This window comes from Electrona antarctica (genome assembly GCF_951216825.1).
Source record: "Electrona antarctica genome assembly, chromosome: 8".
NCBI classification, from domain to species: domain Eukaryota; kingdom Metazoa; phylum Chordata; class Actinopteri; order Myctophiformes; family Myctophidae; genus Electrona; species Electrona antarctica.
Genome location: NC_136789.1, coordinates 13431387 through 13456989, shown reverse-complemented (window position 1 = coordinate 13456989; position 25603 = coordinate 13431387). Strand labels below are relative to the sequence as shown.

Below are 25603 nucleotides of genomic sequence, written 5' to 3'. Positions count from 1 at the left end.
ACTAGGAGGGCTGTCATCTATCCATTTATGAAGGATTGACAGCCGAGCAGCATAGAGCAAGGCTCGTACTACAGTAGATGTTTGTTACTTTTAGTTAGTGTGTTAGTTATGTCTGCCCCTAAGATGTAGTGAATTGGATCTAATGGTATTCTAATTCCAATCAGTTTCAGAATTTCATCTTGAAAAGATACCCAAAAGGGTCTGATTAGTGGGCATGTCCACAGCATATGGCTGTGGGTACCTTGTCCACTTTTGCACCTAGGGCATATGGGAGTAGCCTGGCTAATAAGCCAGACTCAAATCACACTGTCGTGTGGTATTTGAGTCTGGAGATGCTGTGTATGGATCTTGTTTCCTGGGGGGCGGGTTCAAACATTTTCTCTTTGGCGCAATTGGTCAGAGCTACTGTCAGTCAAAGGTCTCAAGCATTGAACGTCACTGTACCAAAGCCCGCCCATATTGCATACCGTGTCCCGATTGGCCACACCAGTTCTCTGGTGTAGGAAATGGGCGTACAATTGAGGTCTCTCCAGACCGTAATCCGCCGGCAGGCAACTTTTTTTTTGCCAACGGCTGGTTCGGTCTGGCTTATTAGCCAGGCTAATATGGGAGAGCATAGGGGGTCAAATTTACTCATGGTTACTGGGGAGATATGTAGTTTGTGTATTATTTTATATTGGGTTTCATAGGACTTGTTTGAGCATGTTATTTTCTTTGCATTGAGTATGTTACGCCATGACCCCTCGTCTATTTGTACTTGGAGATGGTTTTCCCATGCTGTTTTACTATTATTAGTTGAGGCTTTTTCCACCTGGAATAGGCTCTCGTAGAGAAAGCTGACTATCTTTTTGGGGAGAGTTGATGCTTTTATCAGGATGGATTCTACTTGGTTGGGGGTCGTGCTCAGGCCTATATTCTGGAACAGAGTTGATGTAGCTCCTGAGATGCAGTTAACGGAAGAATTGGGGTTGCTGTAAGTTAAATTCTGATTGAAGTTGTTAAAATGATTTTAGCACACCATCTTTGTACAAGTCTTTGATAGTCAAGATGCCAGCATCTTTCCATACCCCAAAGCCTGCATGAATGTACAAAATCAGGGTTTTTTGCTACCGGTGCCAAACAAGAAATATGGCCAAAATGTTTCCGTATTCTGTTCCATGTTTTTAAAGTGTTTTTAACAATAAGATTGTCTTTTAGGCCAGGAAGTACATCAACATTCTTTATGAATATCAAGTCGGAAATAGACCGGATCACAACTATAGGCCTAGAGGCTCTAAGTCAAGAAAGGTGGAATTGGGATCATTTTGTATCCAGTCTACTATGTATCTCACTTCGAGATTGGTCACCCATGGCAAGATTTTTAAAAGAAGAATGGAAAAGAGTGTTAAGGTCCGGCTCTCAGACCATAACAAAGAAGGGAACAAGCATGGGATAAATGCAAAAATGTAAAGTTTATTAAATAGTATAATTGATTTTAAAGTAGAAATAACACGTTTCCAACAAAAACTTGGCAGGGAAACTATAATCTGCCCAACAAACTGAGGACTGAGTCAAACAAACAATATGCCCTGTGTGGCCATGCTCGGGTGTGGCCCAGGTGGAAGAGAAAGAACCACTGGCAAGGTGGCTCTTTTATAGTGATTGGAGGCCCTGACCAGCTGCCTCCAATCCTTGATTGTCACCACTCTCCAACCAGGTCCCATCACACTGAAATACAGATTAGTATTAGTAAAGCACACAAACCCTGGCATAGGCCCTGCATGGAGCCGTCACAAGAGTAATATGTATGGGTGTGACAACTGCATGAGAATAAGTTAAACTGTATGATGGGAGTATACGTGACTGCTACTTTTTTCCCTACTATTTGCTGGCATGTTGTTGATTCTGTCTTTTTATTTTATTTATTTTTTTTACATCTTTGTAATGTAATGCATGTTTATAATTTTCTGAAAAACCAATACAAATATTGAAAGAGAGGAACTGAGAAAGTGCATGGGAAAAAACTTGGAACTGGGAAAGTGCACAGGAAAATACTTGGAACTGAGAAGTGCATGGGAAAATACTTAGAACTGAGAACGTGCACGGGAGTATCCCAAGCGGCATACTTTACTACTTTTTAACACCTGGACATCTTTGGTGGGGACGTAACAACTACAAATAAAGGTAAGAAAGCCTTATAGTCAGAAATTCTCCTTTAATGGAATTTCTATTTCTGGGACCCCCAATGTATTGTAAATTCAATGTAAATTTGTGGACAAATGGAACCAAATTGACGCTAACGGGGCCATTTGTTTCCATTTGTACACTCTGAGTTACAGAACCATAAGGGAGTCCCCGGACCCCACTTTGGGAACCACTGCACGAAACCATTCAAAAGCAAAGGCACAGAGCATGTTGAGAGAAGGCAAACTCATTGTCTCCAAAACAACCATAATATTGATCATGTGCATTCTTTGTTCTGACTGGAGTATTGAACAATGCAGTGGGACATATCTATACATTGATTCATGCTACAGTCTACTATGAATACAAATGGCAGGTTCAACCGATCAACGTTTGACCTGCTGTATTCAAGAACTCGACTGAATGGCGGCTTATTCATGAAATGGCAAGGTTTACATAATGATGTGATTATATTACGTATAAAGAATCACAGCAGGAAGTATTTTCTCTATGGAGAATAACATCAGGTTTCTTAAGAAAACAAACAACGCGTTCCTGGGGGTCTGGATGTTGTGGGGACCTCCCAGGGACCCCCACACGGTATAGTTTTTACAAATTCGGCAGCAGTAACATTAGCATTTTCTCGCCTTCCGTTGATTCTTTATATCCATATGAGTGAAACCGCCAGGATAATTTGTGAAGAAAAGCGACCCAGGTAGGATGTGTAAATTACATCAGTCTTTGGAGCTCTGAGCTATGAGGCCAACCTTACTGTAGTACACCGTTGCAGCTATTGAAATGAACAATAGATTTGAGGTGTGCCTGCCAGTGTGCATTAACAATACAAGACAGGTATAAGTAGACATGCCTCATTGGTCTGCCTCATTGGTCCTCATATTATGTAGGAGTTGTATAGAAGTACTCGATACTAAAACGTTCGGGCAGAAACCTCCTATCTCCATATCCTAACCTTTTTGTGCCATACTTGATCGTTTCACACTACAGCAACCAACATTAACCAAAGTAGCAGAACCACAAGTTCGAAACTTGAGCTTATAGATCTGCTACTTTTGCTACTCTTGAATTTGAATCCTGAAAGTGGCAGGATATATGAGGTTTCAGACTGCATATGATGTTTTGCTATGAAAACGCCACCGTTTTTTAATTCAACCAGCACATCAGGAGCAATTAGGGGATCCGTGTCTTGCTGCAAGGACACTTCGACACTAACTCTGGGGGAGCCCGGGTTTGAACTGGCAACCTTGCAGTTACCATCCGGCCACTCTACCCATGAGCCACCGCCACCCGTATATACGTATAGAGCAATGCAGTAGTGATAAGGCATAGCAGTGGCTGCCATTTTGTGGTTCCACTTAAAAAAAGCCAATGTATTTTTCCCCATACAGAGTTCCAAAGATATTTATATCAATTATGTTAAGCCTAGAATCAAGCCACCCAGGGTCCTGGTGAACCTGCTAATTACCATAAAACCTCGATTCCGTCAAGAAAATGTGCAGATACCAAAAATACACTAATTACACTCTATGCTGTTTGTTTTCTGTCGAGTGAGAAAGCAATGTTGCACTATAAGCTAGCCATATAGAGCGTCGCAGTCCCGCCTCCTACCCTGGACCAGGAAATGAAACCCAATGCATTATTCTCATAGACATTTCTTAAAGTATTTATTTAAAGACGGTTACGCCGCGGACAAAGCCAACTCGAGTCGTGACAACTCATGACAACACAAACAATATTTTGGACCAAACAAATAATTACAAAGAAGAAAAACAACAAAAAAAGTGTTGTAACCTGCCGTTTTTTTCTTCTTTCTAATTATTTGTTTGGTCCAAAATATTGTTTGTGTTGTCATGAGTTGTCACGACTCGAGTTGGCTTTGTCCGCGGCGTAACCGTCTTTAAATAAATACTTTAAGAAATGTCTATGAGAATAATGCATTGGGTTTCATTTCCTGGTCCAGGGTAGGAGGCGGGACTGCGACGCTCTATAGGGACCCTCTAACATCACTTGGGGACTCACATTTTGGGAACCACTGCTCTAATTACCAGCCTGTCATGTTTTTAAACCTGAAACTTGAAACAAACTTTAAGAAAATAATGACGTCATGTTTTTTTTCTTTTCTTTTTTTCTTCTTTAATGAAATCTATGTTTAACATATAGTGGAAATTCTGTCATTAATTCCAATTTAGGACTACTGCACGGATGCCAGAAGTGGCGCTCGCTCACTCCCTCGCACACTTCCCTCACGTTCGGGCTCTGGTGTCTAATGAGGTAAGTCTATTTGATGTTTTTTCTACCCTTCAGAGGATTTCCACTGAGGGAATGGCTTTTAATTAAGTATTCCACCATCCATTTACTGACACATGTTTAGCAAATGGACTTTTCTTCTCCCAAACATCTGTGTTCAAGGGACTGATGTCAGGGGAGAGAGAGTATTTGTTGGCAACTGGAATGAAAAGAGGACTTTCTTACAAATGAGAGAGCAGATTGATGATGAGCGGCATGCACGTCACCACAACTTAACTGTTACCTAAAGTGACTGGTAGTATCAGGAGTCAGGAGACATGATAATGGCCTACTTTATCATCAGAATTTCAGTGTACAAAATGTTCAGGGGTGTAAAGTAACTAAGTACATTTACTCAAGTACTGTATTTTTACTTTACAATGGAGGTTCTTCCATTCTTCAATTACTCCACATCTCAAAGTCAAACATTGTACTTTTACTCCCACTACAAATATTTGAAAACTTGTAGATGTTAGCTACTGTGTATATTTTGATTATTATTACAAAACCACTACAGACCTGTACTTTGGCAATTTGAAAATAGCCGATCTACAAGTTCACTGTGCTGACCAAGAAAGCCAACACGCACGCACGCACGCACGCACGCACGCACGCACGCACGCACGCACGCACACATGCACGCGCCAAGATGCCAAGATGCCTGCAAACACATCTCTTCTCCAGTGACAAGGACTCATTAGTAAAGAAAATACTCATTCGTTTAAATAAGCTAATTAAAAGCAAAGTGAGGGGAAAATAAGAAAATGCCTATATCTATGTATTGTTCAGGTATGCACTTGTGTATAATTAGCCATAGTCTGACAGATGTAGAGGGCCTGCTAAGTTGAAAAGGCTCAATTATCATAAAGCACACGATCAAACCGAGGAGGAAAAAGCAAATGATTTGCACTAACGAAGACATAAATAAATGATTGGCGTGTTGTAAATGCCAGGGGAAGCAGAAGGTTACGGCGTATTTGGTCCACAAGTTGGATCCCTTCTGGGCTGGAGCGATGAAATGTCACTGGTTGATTTCCCCTGGTCCAAAGTCTGTCTGCCCTCCACCCTTTATTAATCACTAGAAGAAGCAAATATCATAGGCGAATAAGATCCTGAAGTCTGGAGGGGGAAGTGCTTTCCAAAATGTTTTCAGGAGTCATGGCCTTTCTATGGATTTAATTTACAAGAACGTGGGCAACATCTGCCATACCAACTCTGCATTAGTGCTGCGGAGCGGAGGCTCTTGTTAAGTTATTATGGCAATAATTAGATATTTTTGTTGATGTTTTTTCAATAAGGCACATGGATTCATGCACTGTCAACGATGCAGAGAATATGCAGAAAAGAATCAACCAGGAGCGCTGCTGGTATCCCTCAAACCACCGGTGCTCATGAAAGGGAACAGTATTCAGAGAACTACTAACATGATACTGACATGTTACTGAGTACTGACATGCTACTGACATGTCATGATACTGACCATGGTACTGACACTGATATGCCCCCCCCCCCTGTTGTGTGGGTTCCTTTCCCATCAGTGCAATTGAAATTCACACTGTATCACACTGCTCAACATCCGGGGAGCCACTCCCCAGAGTTTCTTGGAGTTCCGTGGACCTCTATTATGGACCCCCAACTGACTGTCGAGTGTGACCATGGATCAGGCCTCTTCACGGAGCCTCCACAGAGCATACATTATATATATTATATTATATTATATATTATCTGACAACATTGTTATACCATATTATATTATCTTACACCATTACATTACATTTTATTGCTATTGTTTGCATTTGCCTGTATCTCCTCCCTGTCTCTCCTTCTTTCTATTTCTCTCCCCGACACTGTAAAGGCAGATGGCCGCCCACCCTAGAGTCGGGTTCTGCTTAACGTTTCTTCCTAAGGGGGAGTCTTTCGTGCACTGTCGCAATATTGCTTGCTCTGGGTGGGATCTCTGTCGGTTTTCTGCTCTTAGTGTCTTGAGACAACTTGTTGTGATTTGACACTTTAATAACATTAAATTGAATATGGTACTGACATGATACTGACCATGATACTGACATGATACTGACTCAGTAACATGTCAGTATCATGGTCATTACTGACGATGATACAGACCATGATACTGACCATGATACTAGCATGATACTGACCATGATTCTGACATGATACTGACCATGCTACTAACATGATACAGTCCATGATACTAACCATGGTACCATGATACTGACCATGATGGTGATCTTGCTTATGGTACCAGGTGACCACATTGCATGCTTGTAGATCGGCTATTTCCCCCATTTTATATCATCTATAATGATGATATACATAGGGACACCAGGTTGAACGTGGTTAAGCAGAAGAAGCTAAGCAATGTTTGACACAGAGCCTCTGTGAGTGTAAGAATGTCTGTGATCACACCTACAGATCTAAATCCCAGACACAGACCAAAGATCAAAGATCGTCTGTAGAGGCGCAACGGCCTCATTATGGCTCACGTTGCACATTGAGCTGGCTTTGAGAACAAAAGCAGAAAAGTCACTGGTCTACTAGAGAAGTATAGGCAGCTGCAGCGTTGAGAAGTTTAAATGGCACATTCTGCACAAAAGCTTGGTTCATTTCACCTTTTTTTTATACTTGAACAAATCAATCAAAAAAAGTTGGTGGAATCAACTTGTATTGAGGTAAACTGCAGATTTCTTTAATCAAGACATGGTGTTTGTTGGCACACATTTCGTTATGTACAATAATGTACATTCACAACAGAAATCCCCAAATGTATGGCAGGATTGTCAAACACAACAGCGATGATTCATTTTTATTATACAATAAGGTGAGCCAAATACAGTTGTAAGTGCTTAGTTATGACAGTACATCAACCCATGCTATTCAGTTAAATTCAGTTTTACAACATGAGTAGCCGTGTATTGTACCCATTTGTGCTTTCATCGTAGCGTTTGATTCCTCATTAACAGCCTTCCAGTATCATTACAGGTGACATAATGGGGGATAGACTCTTATTTGCACCGTGCATTGATTGCCTATTTGATTGTTCCTGGTTTTTGTACCACGAGTTTATAGTTTACTTGTCAGACAAATGACACGTTGAAACAGCCCAATGAACCTCCTAATCACATCAGATAGGCCTATCTTCATTTTGTTGAGCAGCACTGGAATTACTTATTGTCATTAAGGCAGGCTTTTGCTCATTGATCCTTATTCTTAGGTCGGTAGTCCAATTGTTAAGACTTCAAAAAAAGGACGGCGTCTTGTTTCTGGTATGTCCAGTTAGCACACAAGCTCACTCAAAATGGTGTTTGTGAAACGTCACGGTAAGATATGGAATTATCGGTTCGGGAAAACGTCGATTTCGCTGTATGTCATTCAGTAGTCAAATCACAGTACACAAAATGCTGGGTTTACAGAGCTCCAGTGTAAACAACACGATATCAGCTAAGTATAGAAATGACAAACTGCTCTGGCAGCTGGAGAACGGTTGCCACAGAGACAGTGTACGCACACACACACGCACGCACGCACGCACGCACGCACGCACGCACGCACGCACGCACGCACGCACGCACACACACACCCACACGTGTGTGCGCATGCACACACACGCCCGCTGCGAGTGTCTCACATTAAATGGGAAAGGTACAGAGATCTCGCCACCCTCACTGTATACAATCAAACATTTAGAAAGAAAATCCCTTCATTGGGGAAGACTGAAAACAATGCCGCGAGGAAGGAGATGCGTGGGGGAGTGTACAAAAGCATCAGCATGTTGACCTTGCATGTGTAAACACACAACAAAAGATACACATCCACGGTTTCATGCATTCATCATCTGTGATCTGCGAGTTCGTAATGATCCTTCACAAGGGCATACGCCACAGAGCAGAATTTGTATACAGACCCCCCCCCCCCCCCCCCCCCCCAATACAAAATAAATCAAAAAAATAAGTCAATAGCCTTCAAAAGAAGAAAACACAGCACACTTTATAAATGGGATCACAACAACGTCAAATCCAGCTCCGGTTAGAGGCTGCCAGGGTGTGTTCAGCACAAAATCTTACAGGTACCTTGTGACATCCAACAGTCGCTGCGGTGCCAACTCCCATCCCTTTCCCTTTCCCCACCTCGAAGGGATCATCAGTCATCTCACAATCTTTTCATGGGTACACGAATGGTTGCTGTCAGTTGTTCCGCAATACCCGTTGTGCTCAAAATGCTAACAGGGCAGCCGAGCACACCCTTCGATTCCTCAAACCTAAAATAAAAAAAAGCTATGTTAAGAAGTTTTATATTCACATGTCCATAGCTTTGCACCTCGGAAATGCACGTCAGCACGTGTCAAGGCAGACTGCGAATGGAAACAAAATGGTCGACAGAATCCAATTCACTGATGTTTTAGGCTGTGTGAGTCGATAAAGCAGACAAATGATTGTCATGATTTTTTTTTCTTTTTTTTCACTGTGGCAATCATGAGAATGATGTTGCATCTTGCTTCCATTTGTTTCGTCAGGACTCATTGTGTCGTTCTCCCAAACCGGCCCCAAAAAAACAGGTCCTTCGTGAAGTCGCAAAAAAAGTTTCCATCAACAACCCCTTGCTGAAAGAACAACCAGTGGAACTGAACACTATACGGGGAAAAAAATACATCTCGAGTTTTGGGTTTCTATGAAAACGTCCACTCGAATTCCCCACCGGTGGCGTCCCGTGGCTCTGCTTATTCCGATCTCTCAGCCCCGCACCGCGCGTTATACTAGACGTGGGTCTGCATGCGCTTCTGCAGCGGCCGGGTGAGGTCCTCGTTCTGCGAGGACGACTGCGAGTAGTGGGAGGAGGACGAGGCGGCCGAGGCCTTGCTGCTGTCCTTGCTGTCGAACTGCACGTAGCCGTCCTGCTTGCTGTAGCTGCCGGCGCTGCTGCTGTTGTCGCCGCACGGCATGGCGTCGATGAAGGAGCTCGAGTCGCTCAGCGAGCCGCGCTGGTGGAAGTCGCGCTCGCACAGCTCGATGGAGCTGCTGCCCGTGCCCAGCACGAAGCGCTGGCCGTAGTCGTACAGGCGGTTGGGGCCGGCGCCCAGCGTGTTGTAGATGTTGGTGAAGGACATGCCGGTGGGCACGCGCACGTGCTTGCCGATGGTCATGGTGCCACTGCAGGGGGCGGGGCTTCGGACCAGGTCGGGCGGCGGCTGCTGCTGCTGCTGCTGCTGGCTGGCCGCCAGCGACGACATGGTCGGCGTGCCAGCGTGGTGGTGGTGGTGCTCGTTGAAGGTGTTGACGCTGTAGTAGCCGTTCGTGGGGTCCTGAAACACAGGGTTGTTGTTTTGTTTTTTAACAGCACAATGTTTAGTTGTAGTCTGTCTTTTGACAAAACAATCACTAAGTCACATTGTTGTCATCTGAAATGTTTTAGTTCTAGTCGACAGTCAACTTGAATTGAATTTGTAAACTATAATGCATTTTGGCAGCCCTTAATGGCAGCTGAAAATAACAATTATGATCTGCTATTTTCAGAGCACAACCAAACAATACTTGTCTTTTAGTTCTACTGGATCTCTTCTCCACTCCCTAACATTTTAGTCTAGTTTTCCTTTGTTGACAAAATTGTTAATATTTAGTCTTAGTTTTTGTCATAACTTTTGTCGTAATTTTTATTTCGTTTTCCTCAGCGAAAAAAAGTAGTCGACAAACAGTTTTCATCATAGTTTTAGTCGACGAAATCAACACTGCTGTAACACGAAGCCCAAGACATAAAAGCAAATGTCAGCGATATTAAAAGAAGTAGCGCGGATGCAGATCGTTGCTGATGACGAGGACTAGGAGTTGCCCTCAAGAGCTCTGTTTGTTGTGCCTTGGCAGTAAATAATTACACATTTAGTAATTACAAAATATGGTTTATACGAAGTGTAACAGACACAAACACCGGTGCCCCGAAGACATGAAAATGTAAAACAGAAAACTGTGGCTTTCTCATCTATTTGTACAGTTGTTTTCTCCCTTGAAGGTCAAAACCAAAGCTGTTCATTAAAATGGAATGATTAACATAGAAACAAAAAGATAACATAAAATGTTTTTTTTGTCTTTTTTTTTAGCTGCGGTCTCACTATAATGACACTTGATTTGGCAATGTAAACGTTTGTTTTCTCATGCCAATAAAGCTCCTTTGAATTTAATTGAATTTCAATGTATAGTTTCTCTGTTTATTAAATGCCTCCAACATCCATGATCTACAGGTTCATGTCATTTTGTGCATTTTATTCTCTTTATTTTCTTCATTAGATCCTTTAGATATTTACCAGCATTTTATATCATAGCTAAAACTCCAGAAGCAAATAGCACATATCGTCTGTAGTCATAATGTCTTTCCTTGTCAAAATGTTATACCTCCCAATTTAGTTGTGCAAAACATTAAGGAAAGTTATTACTTATTTATGGGTTAGAGAGCCTAGCTGCGGTGGCAACCTGGTTAATAATAAGGCTTCCATTAGCTCCGAAGCCATATGCAGGAAATTAGACCCGCTTTTAGGAGCACGTACGCCTCCAGTTCTGTACATGGGGAACAAACAATCTGCCCGGAAAACATCCAATCACCAGTCCTTGATTCAACACCCATGTTTTTCTTTTAACTTTAATGCTGGCTTCTTAAGTATAATAAACAGTGATTAGTGGGAGTGTTGTCTATTCATAGCTAACAATGGCAGCCAAACATAAATGGCTTCCTCATCAGAGGCAGCAAGCTGAAAGCTGCCCACTTCCACATCAGAGATTGCTTCTCTCTTTGACTGGATGAATAGTCCACAGTGTCTGAAGCTGTAATTGGCTCTCATAATTGCACCTCTTTATCATTCCTCGAGGAAAACTTTAAAAAAAAAAATGTAAAAAATAAATAAAACAAGGTAAATCAACAATACAGCAAAAAGCAAAACTGAATGTATGAATTACTTTTTCGCTGTTTGATCATTCCACTTCGATGCTGCCATTTAATGCTTTGATTGGCTGAAATGCCATTCTGTTTGTGTCACTATAGTTTACTAAATGCATATCAAATTTGCAGGTAAACAGTCACATTAAGATTTCTGAAACTTGCCCTAAACTGTGGAATGTAAAAAAATGTAATCAAATCAATAAAAAGTATCATCGCAACACTGCATAATTCTACAGCACAATCCTTTGAAGCCAAATGTTGTTAAACCAACAACAACAAAAAAACTGCATGTTGTGCAGTGTTTTGGAGTGCGCCAGAAAAGTGTTGTAAACCACTTGAATCTAAACGGCAACGCGAAATGTGGCGTGAGCTAAACAACTTATTCTGCCATTCATAATACACATGAGAAGGAGAATGATTGGCATTAGTCCAAGTGAGATTGTGAGGCATTCAGACTCCTCTTGGGTTGAGATGTAATGCATTTAAGTAACCTTGTGACCTAGCTGAGTGCATCGATAAAATTCAGAGGAATATTTTGCCTGTGGGAATTTCTAGGTCTATAAAGGTCCGTTGGCAAAACATTGTGGCCTGTGATGATTATAAGACACACAAGTCAGAGATTCTAATTGGTCTCATAGCTACATTCAGTGGTGTATTAAGGAACCAAGTACGCAAATATTGCAACTCCCCTACAATTATTTTAAAACTTTAGTTTAATACTACTGTAGTTACTTTGTAGATTTGGATTATTATTACAAAATATACACATTAACCACTTATGCCCTATTTTGGCAATTTGAAAATAGCCAATCTACAATCGCGATTGTGAAAACGTGTGAAACAGGATTTTTTGCATAATGAGTACTTTCTCATTTCTGTACATTTTGATACCAATACCTTTGTACTGTGCTCCAGTGGTGGAAAGTAACTAAGTATATTTACTTATAAAGTACAGTACTTAAGTACGATTTTGAGGAATTTGTACTTTACTTGAGTATTTCTAATTTCCAGTACTTTTAGTTCTTCCACTATCTCAGAGGCAAATAATGTACTTTTACTCCACTACATTTATTTAAAAACTTTAGTTACTAGTTACTTTGTAGATTTTGATTATTATTACAAAACACTCAGACCTTTACTGCATTGCTGTATGCTTGTTGGATGAATGTTGTGTAGTGTCATGGCCGCCCCAATGCATTTCCAAAGAATGGTTTGTAGTCCACATTTTGGACTACAAGCTGTTGTATGGATTTCGGCTGTGTTTCGACTGCGCCCCTCCCCCTCATACAACACAAATGTTGTGTCAAACCATGTGACTCCCATTGGAAATGCATTGGGGCGGCCATGACACTACACAACATTCATCCAACAAGCATACAGCAATGCAGTAAAGGTCTGAGTGAGGCCGATCTCTGAAGTATACACTGGTATACTTAAGTACATGAGTTTTAAGCTACAATGAGCGACTGCGCGGAGCATGGAGAATTGGAGTGCAATGCTTGGCATCAAGTCAAGAATGCTTTGCGACGATACTCACTCAGCCGAAAAATCAATATCTTATTATGGATCACTATTAAGGAGAGATGTTTCATAAATAGGTAGACTGGCGTCGTGGAGGGATTCAGTTACTGAAGATCACATTCAGACTGTGATTGCAGGACCGCCGTTGCTATAGGGTGTAAAAAATGTGTACGTCACCAAGAGGGGGGCGGCGTCTGAAAAGCTAGCAGCACCATTCTTGTGGGCTTTAAACTCTAGCCCACATCACTCAGAATGGAGTGATGGTGGTATGTTTTTGTAAATATTGAGCTCGTTCTTGGCGACAACATAGTGAACCAACACCAGGATGGATAGAAAGAACGTCGGGCCCAAATACCTTACAAGGACAAGGAAAATGTCGTGAACAAACACGGCTGTGCTTAGATACTTTGTTGAACGTTATGTCTCTGCGCCCGTGCACCGTACAGCCATTCTACGTATTTTTGTAAACTCGTCAATCTGGGTTCCTTGATGCTGTCTCCATGCTGGAAAGCTGAAAATCGAATTCCGTTTACTGGCTCATTCCCTCGACGTGACTGCTGTGGCACTTATTTACTGAGCAAGTCTGCACCATTGTGAGGTCAGTTTAAAAAAGAACGTATACAAGCACACCGGATAGTCGCTCAATGTAAACAAACCAGACAAGCCAACAGGTATGGTGGCCGCTACCACTTGACACATAATGTTGACGCCCCCTTAAGGAGATTTTGGTACGCTCTATAGGCTATAGGCGTGGCAGCTCCAGCATGAAATGGCTCCCCTTTTCTCCCGGATGACAATGACAACAGATGTATTGTGTGTGCACGTGTGTGCGTGTGTGTGTGTGTGTGTGTGCGTGCTTTCCTATTTTCCTAATCAACAAGCTGTCCATTTTTATTATTATCCCTCCCACCCCCCCAACCACCCACTCACACTCACACTCACACTCATGCACGCACGCACGCACGCACGCACGCACGCACGCACGCACGCACGCACGCACGCGTAATAAAAATGGACAGCTTGTTGTTTAGGAAAATAGAAAATAAAAATCGGAGAGTGACAAGAACGACATAAGCAAACAGGTGGTCCACAACCGCACGAACAACAACAACGGTGGGAATGCAGAATAGAATGTGTGAAAACAACTCATCAGCCGGGGTCACGCTTGGGTTGAGCCAGTCTGCTATAGCTAATAAACTGAGGCCTGAATGTATCTCTGTGACAATATGCAGACGTGACTCCCCGCGTAGCTGGCTCCCGCTTTCCTCTCCAGCTGTGTGGAATACATGGTCTGAATAAATCACCACAACGAAGGCCCGAGCTGATGATTTAAGCCACCTTTAAATCATCATCACGCTCCTGCTACGGAGCTGATAGAGAAGCATAGACATGAATAATTGTAATGGCTCTTTCTCCCAACTAATTCCATTGTAATTACTGTCAAAAGGACATTAATGGGGAGAAACAGCCATTTGTTTCGTTCTTTTTTCATCAATCCAATGCGCAGGTCTCACACTGCAGCCCAAAGAAAGACAATCAGAGATTTTGTCAGGTCTCGCTTGACTATTTTATGTGACACTGACCCCATTACTGATGATTTTTAATATAAATTTGAGGTTAATAATACTTGTGCTCAAGGGCTTGTGCGACATTATTTTTACCATTACACGTGATCAGATCGCTGCTAAACATTGGGCTAATATACGAGTGAAACGCCGCAGCCGTGTGACCTAATAAAGCAGCCCTAAATAACCGCATGTTTCAATTTCCCGCATAAAGCAAGCATGCATGCGCCTGGGAAGGAATTATGCGTGTTGTCTCGTGAAACATAAATTATCGCTCCGATATTACATTTCCAACGTGGATGTGTCTATTGGTCCTCGGAGAGGTGCTGTGATGTGAGCGAAGCATGGCTGTACTGTCAGCGAGCTCTGTTAGTCTTACAGTATGTGTGACGCTCCCACAAGGCCATGGCGTTCCTGCACACACACACACACACACACACACACAGCCTGAAATGCACATACATTTCTTAGTGAACCAGATGCTGTCATGTGACACTTCACTCTGCCAAATTACATCGGAAATGTGCGCTCCGAGACCGAGTCTGTTCTTCAACATTCCCTTCTGTCCCCTCCCTTCCCCCCCTTCCCTACGTTCCCTTCCTCCCTCCCCTACCTTCCCTTCCTCTCCCTCCCTCCCTCTCCTACCTTCCCTATTCTCTCCCTCCCTCCCTCCCTCCCCTCCCCTACCTTCCTCTCCCTCCCTCCCTCTCCTACCTTCCCTATTCTCTCCCTCCCTCCCTCCCTCCCTCCCCTCCCCTACCTTCCTCTCCCTCCCTCCCTCTCCTACCTTCCCTTTCTCTCCCTCCCTCCCTCACTCCCTCCCCTACCTTCCTCTCCCTCCCTCCGTCCGTCCCTCCCTCCATCCCTCCCCTTCCTCTGCCTTCCTCTCCCTCCATTCCCCACCTAACCTTCCTCCCTCCCCTATACCTTCCCTTCCTCTCCCTCCCTCCCTCCCCTACCTTCCCTTCCTCTGCCTCCCTCCCTCCCTCTCCCTCTCCCTCCCTCTCCAATTCCCTTCCTCTCCCTCCCTCCCTCTCCTACCTTCCCTTCCTCTCCCTCTCCCTCCCTCCCTCTCCTTCCTCTCCCTCCCCTACCTTCCCTTCCTCTCCCTCCCTCCCCTACCATCCCTTCCTCTAATCGGGATTCTTTTGAGATCGGTTCGATACCATATTTGTATGGCTGATATGGCTCAATATGCTACTAACTATATCGTGCATCTAATTTCTGATTCCCTCCCTCCCATCCTCCTGCCCACCCCATCCCCTCCCCATAGATGTGGGTCTCCTCCCCTCTCCTCCCATCTCATCTCCTGTCCTCCCCATAGATGTGGGTCTCCTCCCCTCTCCTCTCATCTCCTGTCCTCCCCTCCCCATAGATGTGGGTCTCCTCCCCTCTACTCCCATCTCATCTCCTGTCCTCTCATCCCCATAGATGTGGGTCTCCTCCCCTCTCCTCTCATCTCATCTCCTGTCCTCTCCTCCCCATAGATGTTGGTCTGATGGTCTCCTCTCCTCTACCCTCTGCTCTCCTCCCCATAGATGTGGGCCTCCTCCACTCTCCTATACCCTCTCCTCTCCTCCCCATAGATGTGGGCCTCCTCCACTCTCCTCTACCCTCTCCTCTCCTCCCCATAGATGTGGGCCTCCTCCACTCTCCTCTACCCTCTCCTCTCCATAGATGTGGGCCTCCTCCACTCTCCTCCTCTCCTCCCCATAGATGTGGGCCTCCTCCACTCTCCTCTACCCTCTCCTCTCCTCCCCATAGATGTGGGCCTCCTCCACTCTCCTCTACCCTCTCCTCTCCTCTCCTCTCCTCTCCTCTCCTCTCCTCTCCTCTCCTCTCCTCTCCTCTCCTCTCCTCTCCTCTCCTCTCCTCTCCTCTCCCCATATGTTGGTCTGATGGTCTCCTCTACCCTCTCCTCTCCTCTCCTCTCCTCCCCATAGATGTTGGTCTCCTCTCCTCTCCTGCTCCTCCACCCACCTTGATGTGCTGGAACTCCTTCTCCTCCTCCTGGAGCACCTCCAGCTGCTTCAGCACAGGCTCCTGCTGCTGGAACTCTCCCCGGTCAATCTGGATCACACATCACAACTTTAATCAGCAAGCTGGAAATGGAAGAGTGTGAAGATTATTTAGTTCTTTTTTCTGTCTTAATGGACTGTGGTTGTGTGTGTGTACTGCCAGAAGAAAACACTTGGGAGATATGTTTTTTTGCTTCTGTGTGACGCTGCGCGAGTGACAGATATCGGCGACAACGCAGCGTCGCATTGCCACGTTTAATCACCATCATCTGCTTCATGGTGGCGTGCTCCTCTGTGTCACGTGACGCCGCGCTGTGGTCCTTGTGCACAATCTCCACACGGATGTCGTTCTTCTTCTTAGCGGCGGCCACCCCTTTGAGATCTAGACCAGAGAGAGAGAGAGAGAGAGAGAGAGAGAGAGAGAGAGAGAGGCGGCGCTCATTAGCAAGGTGTGACTGACAGACACACGGGCAGAGGTGTAAAGTACAAGGTATAATGCTTCTATACATCTCTGAGGAGAATATTGTACTTTTTCTCCACTGTTTAGTTGGAAAATGTAGTTATTAGTTACTTTTTAGATTCAGATTATAGTATACTAGTCTCTATATATTTTGGCTATTTGAAAATAGCCGATCTACAAGCTCACAACACGTTGACATGTTGTGAGCTTGTCGATCTGCTATTTTCAAAAGATTTGCATACATTTAGAGAATCAGAAATGGTACATTCTGCATGAGTACTTTTAGATGCCAATACTTTTGCACTTTTACTCGAGTAAATTTAGAATACCGCAGACGTTTTACTTGCAACAAGAGTATTTGTGCATTGCACTTATTATGGCGGCAGCTGTTGCTTGTGTGAGGAAATATGTGGTGGTTGCTGTGCCGGTTGCTGGTTCAGGGAGATCAGTTAAATAGGGAGGTAATAATTATTAGTTTGCGCAGTGTATACTTTTACTTAAGTGAAACGTTGAAATGCTTTTTGCAAACAGTGAGGTGGGGCTCATTAGCACGGCGTGACAGACACACAGGTATAGCTCATCATAACAGCACACATATCTTCAAAAGCCACTGCTTCCTATTGATCATATACCACTGCTATGGGTGTGATGATGACCCAAGTCACAGAGAAAAATACACAACAGACATTGGCAGGAAAATAATGGTTACATATGTACGGGAGTTTCTTAAAATGCATGCCGACTACAGTACTGTATGTAAATGTCTTGTTTGTAAAGACAAACACACACTTTTGTTACGAGATGTGGAATTTACAGACAGGTTAATATTCAAAATTAGCCGATCTACATGATATAATATGGAATTCCCACACCGTACACCTGAGAGCACCACAGTCCACTAATGCTTTTAAAATGTTTTACCTAGTTCTACCCATGTAATTGTTTGTTGCCACCTATGCAGTTTTTATGCCATGCTTTTAAACCCTGTAGCACTGAGATTCAAAAGAATGTAAAGTGCTTTCTAAATAAAAATGCATTATTATTAGGGTTGTCCTGATCCGATCCCGTGATCGGAAATCGGGCCCGATCACATCATTATCAAATTATTGGAATCGGATCGGGAGCAAAAAACTTGATCGGGACATTCCTAGTATCAATATTATACCTACATATCATTATATTAGACTGGATATTGTCTGTGATTTTAGATATTGTACTATAGTGATATGGCATAAGTGTTCTATAAAATTAAAAATCACACCTGTGTGAACTGAGTGGTGTAAGGTATTATATAGCCTGATCAGCTCTGACGTAATGAAATCAGCTCTGACGTAATGAAATCACACCCGGGTGAACTGGGTGACCGTAGCAACCATGCTCATTTTTTGCGCACAAACAAAGCCAGTTGTAGAAATCACACCCGGGTGAACTGGGTGACCGTAGCAACCATGCTCATTTTTTGCGCACAAACAAAGCTAGTTGTAGGAGTGGTTTACACCACTCAAAAATATAAATATCGGAACGGGAAAAATCGGTATCGGCAGTTACTCAAAATCAAATGATCGGAATTGGATCGGGAACAAAAATAACGTGATTGGGACATGCCTAATTACTTGCGCAAGCAGAGCGCGCAAGTAATAGTTTTCGTCCATGACGCCGTTTGATGCGTATGCGCCGTGCCAGCGTATGACGTAATGACTACTTGTGCTGATATGGCAGTGGTGTCAGATTACATACATGTATACATACATGTATACATAGGGGCATTACCTTTAATCCTCCCGATACTAAAACATATCGTCATTACGTCACCATCGAAAACCAATTACACCCTGGCATTGGGTCCTTTAATCCACATCTTTATTACGTCATCATTGAGAGCTAGTTATACCAGTTATACCCTGACGTCATATGCTGCTACGATACATACGCATCAAACAGGGCGCAAAGTAACCACAGTATACCGCTAATCAACTTACAAATTACATATACATATACATAGAGGCATTTCCTTTCCACCTTTCACCTTTCCTTTAATCCACCCGACACTGATCGACACGTCACCATCGAAAGCCGATTAATCCACATTTATTACGTCATCATTGAGAGCTAGTTATACCAGTTATACCCTGACGTCATATGCTGCTACGATACATACGCATTAAACGTGGCATACGCAAAGTAACCACAGTATACCGCTAATCAACTTACAAATTGCATATACATATAGGCATTTCCTTTAATCCACCCGACACTGATCAACATATACGTCACCATCGAAAGCCGTCTCTTACCAATACTACTTTTTTACCTCCAAAAACTAGGTATGTAGCAAATAGCTAAACCTAATAATTCAATATTTCAAACGTTCTTTCACAGAGAAGCTGAGATTTGACAGTTTGTAGCGGTCGACAGTAGGCTACTTGCGCGCTCTGCTTGCACACTAGTAGGCTATTTATGGCCTACTTGTGTGCAACAAGCAAGTAGGCACTCGACAGAGGGCAGTTCTAGTTATTATTATTATTACAATTAATTAGTTAACTAGGGAGCCGTGCATTTCCCGTCATTGTGTGTTGGTCGGGGTGAGAGAGCATGCACGTGACATCACATGACATCATCAGGGATGGAGATCCCTGATTTCATCAATATTAAGCCCATATATGGAGATCCCTGATGTCATCAATATTGGCCAGCAACTCTACATCTGATCTGACCTCAAACCTCAAACCCTTAGATCTCCATATATGGAGCTGACCTGTTCTGACATTCCATATGTTGATCCTTCCCCATCCATCCTTCCTCTTCGATGTCTCCCTTTTGACTGATAACTGTCCATTTAAACTCTAGACGGGCCTGCCCCAAAGTTATTAGTGCAGCCCAGCAGCCAGCAAAAACTAGAGTTCTTAACAGGCCCGAAAATTAAGATCTTATCCCCCATGCCAAACCACCAGCGCTCGCCCAGAAGTCTCCTGTCTCCCAGGCAGATACTGTATATTGATCTTATCCCCCATTCCAAAGCGCCAGCACTCGCCCAGCAGTCTGATGTCGCCCAGGCGGATGCGTGCACGCGACCTTGCCCTTTAGGGCGAGGCCGAGGTTGCTTCTCGTCCTCAGGGGTCTTACTGGTTATTATTATTAGGCTCATAAATCATCGCATGTGAATGCTTTGTGAGATTGTAGATCATTAGAGACATTTGTTGTAAGTGGAAAACAAACAGGGGGCCAAGTATAGACCCCTGGGGGACCCCGCTCAACTGTATTTTTCAGAAGAAATGCTCAAAGACTCAGAGTACAACGCCTTGTATAAACATTAGCTCATCCACTGGCAGGAATGGAAAGTTCCCTCCCGCCCAAGTTGGCATGAAAAGATGAATGAAGTCTTCATTTTTAATCTCTTATAAAATGGCCATGGAAGAGGAAGAGCACTTCAATGCTGTCTGGGGCGTAGTTGGAACATTTTAATCTTTGTCAGACTGCATCATTCGTTATTCTCTTGCACTTGTAATCGGGTATGATCCGTGGCAACAACAACGATCAATAGCAAACAGCCCTACACTTAAACCCTACAGTTTGTTGACAGGGGTCTGTACTCAGTCCCCTCCTTTTTACAAAGTTACAAAGTGAAATTATACGATATCTTGAGTTTCGATTCTTGAAATTAAAATAGATTTTTCGATGCAGTTACTAGTAACTACAGTACACTGTATAATATACTACAGTATGTACAGTAAGTCATGACGAAAGTTCTTTGTGGGTTCTTTATTTAGGTGTTAATGACACTATTGAGGCAAGATAATGGTATACCGGACAATATTTTAGAAATGCTACAAGGTTTGTGCACAAATGAAATGAGCTGACGGTAAAGTTTCATCACAAATACATTATGGAAGTTTAGCTTAGAACAGTGGTTTTCAACCAGTGGTCCGGGGACCACCAGTGGTCCTTGAGGGGGTTCCAGGTGGTCCCCAACTAAATGATGGAGAGTTGGTAACCAAATGGACCCTTATAGATATTTAACTCTTGAGAGTGTAACATGAAAACAAAGAAGTCTACACAATTAGATAATATAGACAAATTGTTATTTTGATCAACGTTTTCCTGTTACCTCTCCTAATGGTACCACATCAATACAACATGGAATCCTATTCAATGACAACAAAATATGTCTTGGGTCTGAGAGGCTAAATCGCAATGGTGGCCCGTGGCTCAAATGCCAAATAAATACTGGACCATGATATGAAAAGGGTTGAAAACCACTGGCTAGAAAGTGCCACATCCTCATGGTCATTTTCGGAAGCGTCCAAATAACAAAAAATAACAAATCAATTTGAAGGGCCTTACTCTCCGCTTTCAGATCTCTCTGTCGTGACAGGGACACAGGCAGTGACGACATGACCAGATGGACATCCTCTGCAGTGAAGGACAAGGAAACAACAGTAAAGGCACAGTACAGGATCAAGTATTGAGTCAAATGCAGTGGTGGAAGTGCTTTTTCCACCACTGGTATAAGAGCAAGTATTGAGTCAAATGTGTATTTTCTTTGGCAGTCGCCTTTTTCATTTAACACCTTGAAGGCCCAGGGCGGAGTTCTCCGTCCAAGTTCAAGGTCATGGTCAAGTGCCCAACACGGAGATTGATAAATAGGACGGAGATTAATGATAACAAAACCGTTCGCATCGCTCTAGAGCCTTGGAGCGATTGTTGCCCGATCCGATGACGTGTCAAAAAGTGACACGTCATCGAAAATGTCCCCTGCCTGTTTAGCTGACGAAAACGAAAATCTTAAAACGATCATAACTTCCGAACTAAATCATCCCGTCTAATTCTGAAAAAAGATCCTGTGTTTGACGGCCTTCCGCGGTCCAGTCGCTAGTCGCGATAGATTTATTATTACCTCCCGTTGTTGTCGATCGACTCTAGAGTGGTGTGGCTATTGTTAGCTGCTACACAGACATGCACACCAGCGTCCGGTGCGCCGGTAAAAGTGGTCCGTGCGCTATAAATGATGGGCACATGGATGAAATGGATTAAATAGTTCCGGGCCTCCAAGGTAAAGGCTTCCCTCCTCTTTTTAACTTTGAGTGCCCGGATCGCCTCCTTTTTATCTATGCCTTGATCCCGTTTTGATCTGTGTGAGCACCTTTTATCATCATTACTACATCTCCGTTGAGCACCTGGTTAGTTCCTATTTTTCGTGTATTTTGTCCACTTCTAATTTCCCATTTCTAAACAGAAATTCTCCACTCAAAAATCCAGAGTGTTTAACTCTGAAAACACCCGCTTTTTTTTCTTTCTTTCTTTCTTTTTATTCTAGCACTAGTTAATATAGCACTCTGTATTTTGCTGTGTAGCTTCTATTGCAGAGTGAGAACAACCTTTATCGAAAAGGTCATGTCATGTAATTGGGTACAAATCATTCTAGAAAATGAAAATGTCAGGTGGAAAACTTGTATGTCCAATACCATGCCTTCTTCATTATTATACATAATATCTAATAATATATTTTTTAATATTATTTAAAAAAAAACAATTTAATTAGTGAAAATATATTCATTTTGAGCTTGTAGATCGGCTATTTTGACTACTTTAGTGCGACACTCGAAATAAGAAATAGACAGAGAAAACTCAAGCTGGAAAGTTGGACTGAATAATTAAGAACTTTGAGAACCCTCTATTTGTTTTTTACAGCGCAGCTCCACATTTTGACAAGAATTCTACCGATACCTCCTTCATAGCACATAGACCGAGGGCTTTCTTTTTGATTGAAAATGTCAGAAACAGATAATAAAAACTCAAGCGACAAATGTGAACACGATTACAACTTTCTTTTTTCTTTTCTTCTCTTTTTTTTTTGCCTGTGTAAAAGTTTTAATTAAATGAAAGCGTACATACTTCTCTGGAAGCGGGCACAGCAGTAAGCACCTAAAGTCCCCATGAGGACGGTGAGTGCAAGGAAGGCCCCCACCGCTACGCCGATGATGACAGCCAATCGGAGGGTCTCTGAAACACAAACAAAGATGATGACAGCCAATCGTATAGGGTCTCTGAAACACCAGCCTGGCCCAGCCTGTGTGATGTGGTCTAGTCTAGAGGGGCGTGTGCCGGTCGAAAACCTATTGGTTCACCGATCAGAGTATTTCTATATTGCAGTACTTTAAGTAAAAGATGTAAAGAGTACTTTTTCCACCACTGGAAGCAGAGCAGGTGAGGACTGTGTCGCAAAGTAGAGGTAGTCTGTTGAATGTGACATGATGGAAACAATAGGTCTTTCACAACTATTACATAATCGTCCGGTCGCAATTATCTGAGATAACCGCTGAAATTTCTGCATAATTGTTTCCTTTCATATGTATGAATTCAGCTGTTGAAGAAGATGCATATCTTCTCTATCGGGCAGAAATCTTTTATCTCCAGATTCTTTTTAAACTTTTTGTGTTTTCTCATAAATTAGCGCCCTACTACTTGATCATACTACAGTGATCCATAAGCTCGAAACGCAATGCGAAGCAGAGCGATTTGAACTTGTAGATATGCTACGTTGAATGCTTCTGAGATATAGATTTGGAGACGATATGCTTATTTCAACCACCAACAGTAGTGGAAATAGTAGATCTGCAAGCTTACAACGTGCATCGTTGTGACGCGCCGTGCACTTGTAGATCGGTTATCTATTTTGAAAAATATGGCCTATTTTGGCCATAGTACATTATTTCTGTGTATATTTAAGTTGATTGTCAAATCTGCCCTGTGCATAAAACTTTGGTTTATACTGAATGTGCTTATCCAATGTTCGAAGCAACAAAAAAAAACAATACCCACAATGAAATCGTTAATCGCAATTAATTGTATGACAGTTATTCATCAACTCAAATGTCATGATTGCGCAGGTGTGAAATATGCCCACAATTAATATCACCTTCAGCTGCCACTGGTTTACCCATCTGTCAAAAAAAGTTCCATTCTTCCATTTTGTATGACAAGCTGTTTCTATCTATAAACACACCAGGAGCACTAACAATATGTCTCTGAATTGGTACGGAGGAAAGCAAAATAAAGCACAGTGGAAGATGTTGCATATTGTAGATCTAATCGCTTCTAGGCGATTAGACATTTCAACACAGATTGCATTTTAGAGACATGCCCACCAGCGACAAGCAGTCGAGGGTGAAGGCAATTCGCTTCGCTTCCATGTACTGTATATGCACCGTGAGTCTACTTCCAACCATGGCTCCTAACGCTAAGAGACTCTTGAAAAGGGAGGGCCAGGAGCATGTCCATACTTTCTATGATTTTTCCAAATCTTTTTTGAGAGGATGATGTACAGTACAGTCTCTTGATGAATGAATACGCAGGACCACAATGGTTCCAAGTCCTCAGGGCTTTTTGTGTCTCTCTCACACACACACACACACACACACACACACACACACACACACACACACACACACACACACACACACACACACACACACACACACACACACACACACACACACACACACACACACACACACACACACACACACACACATTTTCAGGTGGGGGTCCACAGCACCACATATTTTCAGGTGGGGGTCCGCGCCCCGCGGCACCACATATTTTCAGGTGGGGGTCCACGGCACCAAATATTTTCAGGTGGGGGTCCACAGCACCACATATTTCCAGGTGGGGGTCCACAGCACCACATATTTTCAGGGGGGGTCCACAGCACCACATATTTTCAGGTGGGGGTCCGCGGCACCACATATTTTCAGGTGGGGGTCCACGGCACCAAATATTTTCAGGTGGGGGTCCACGGCACCAAATATTTTCAGGTTGGGGTCCACGGCACCAACTATTTTCAGGTTGGGGTCCACGGCACCACATATTTTCAGGTTGGGGTCCACGGCACCACATATTTTCAGATGGGGGTCCACAGCACCACATATTTTCAGGTTGGGGTCCACGGCACCAACTATTTTCAGGTTGGGGTCCACGGCACCACATATTTTCAGGTTGGGGTTCACGGCACCACATATTTTCAGATGGGGGTCCGCGGCACCACATATTTTCAGATGGGGGTTCACGGCACCACATATTTTCAGATGGGGGTCCGCGGCACCACATATTTTCAGATGGGGGTTCACGGCACCACATATTTTCAGATGGGGGTCCGCGGCACCACATATTTTCAGATGGGGGTCCGCGGCACCACATATTTTCAGATGGGGGTCCGCGGCACCACATATTTTCAGATGGGGGTCCGCGGCCACATTACACATCATTTTGGGGGTCCTTTGGGGAGAATAACCGCCGTGTTAACCGTTTGACCGCTACCATTATTCAATCCCTCCGCCGTGGTCTCGTAGATATAGTCCATATAGCTATATTTGCAATATTCTGTCAATAATTAGATTACATTTTGGTCACGGTTCTAAGTTGATCATCATTGGTGAGGAGACATGTCTCCAACAGGTCTGGAGAGCCATCTCCTCAGCCCAAGTACCCTGTGGGCAGGCATTGTTCTAATCCTTTGAGGCTGTGTTGAGGTGTTGAGAAATGTAGCATTATATTGTCTCAGGAACCTCCACCAAATGCTGTATGTAAATCTTAACCACACCTAGAATTCAACTCAGTCTATGCAAAAGTATATATTT

General features: G+C 43.3%; 1 protein-coding gene across 1 annotated transcript in view; it reads right to left on the bottom strand.

The window, feature by feature from the left end:
• Nucleotides 1-7157: 7157 nt before the first annotated feature.
• The window catches only part of LOC306928377 (kin of IRRE-like protein 3), a 244949-nt gene continuing 226503 nt past the window's right edge, over nt 7158-25603 (bottom strand). The window contains exons 13-17 of the mRNA XM_079508433.1: nt 22860-22967; nt 21309-21377; nt 16771-16889; nt 16470-16559; nt 7158-9781 (exon numbers count right to left, since the gene is read on the bottom strand). Coding sequence (XP_079364559.1) covers nt 9236-9781; nt 16470-16559; nt 16771-16889; nt 21309-21377; nt 22860-22967 — 932 coding nt within the window. The 3' untranslated portion in view covers nt 7158-9235. The remainder of the gene's footprint in view (nt 9782-16469; nt 16560-16770; nt 16890-21308; nt 21378-22859; nt 22968-25603) is intronic.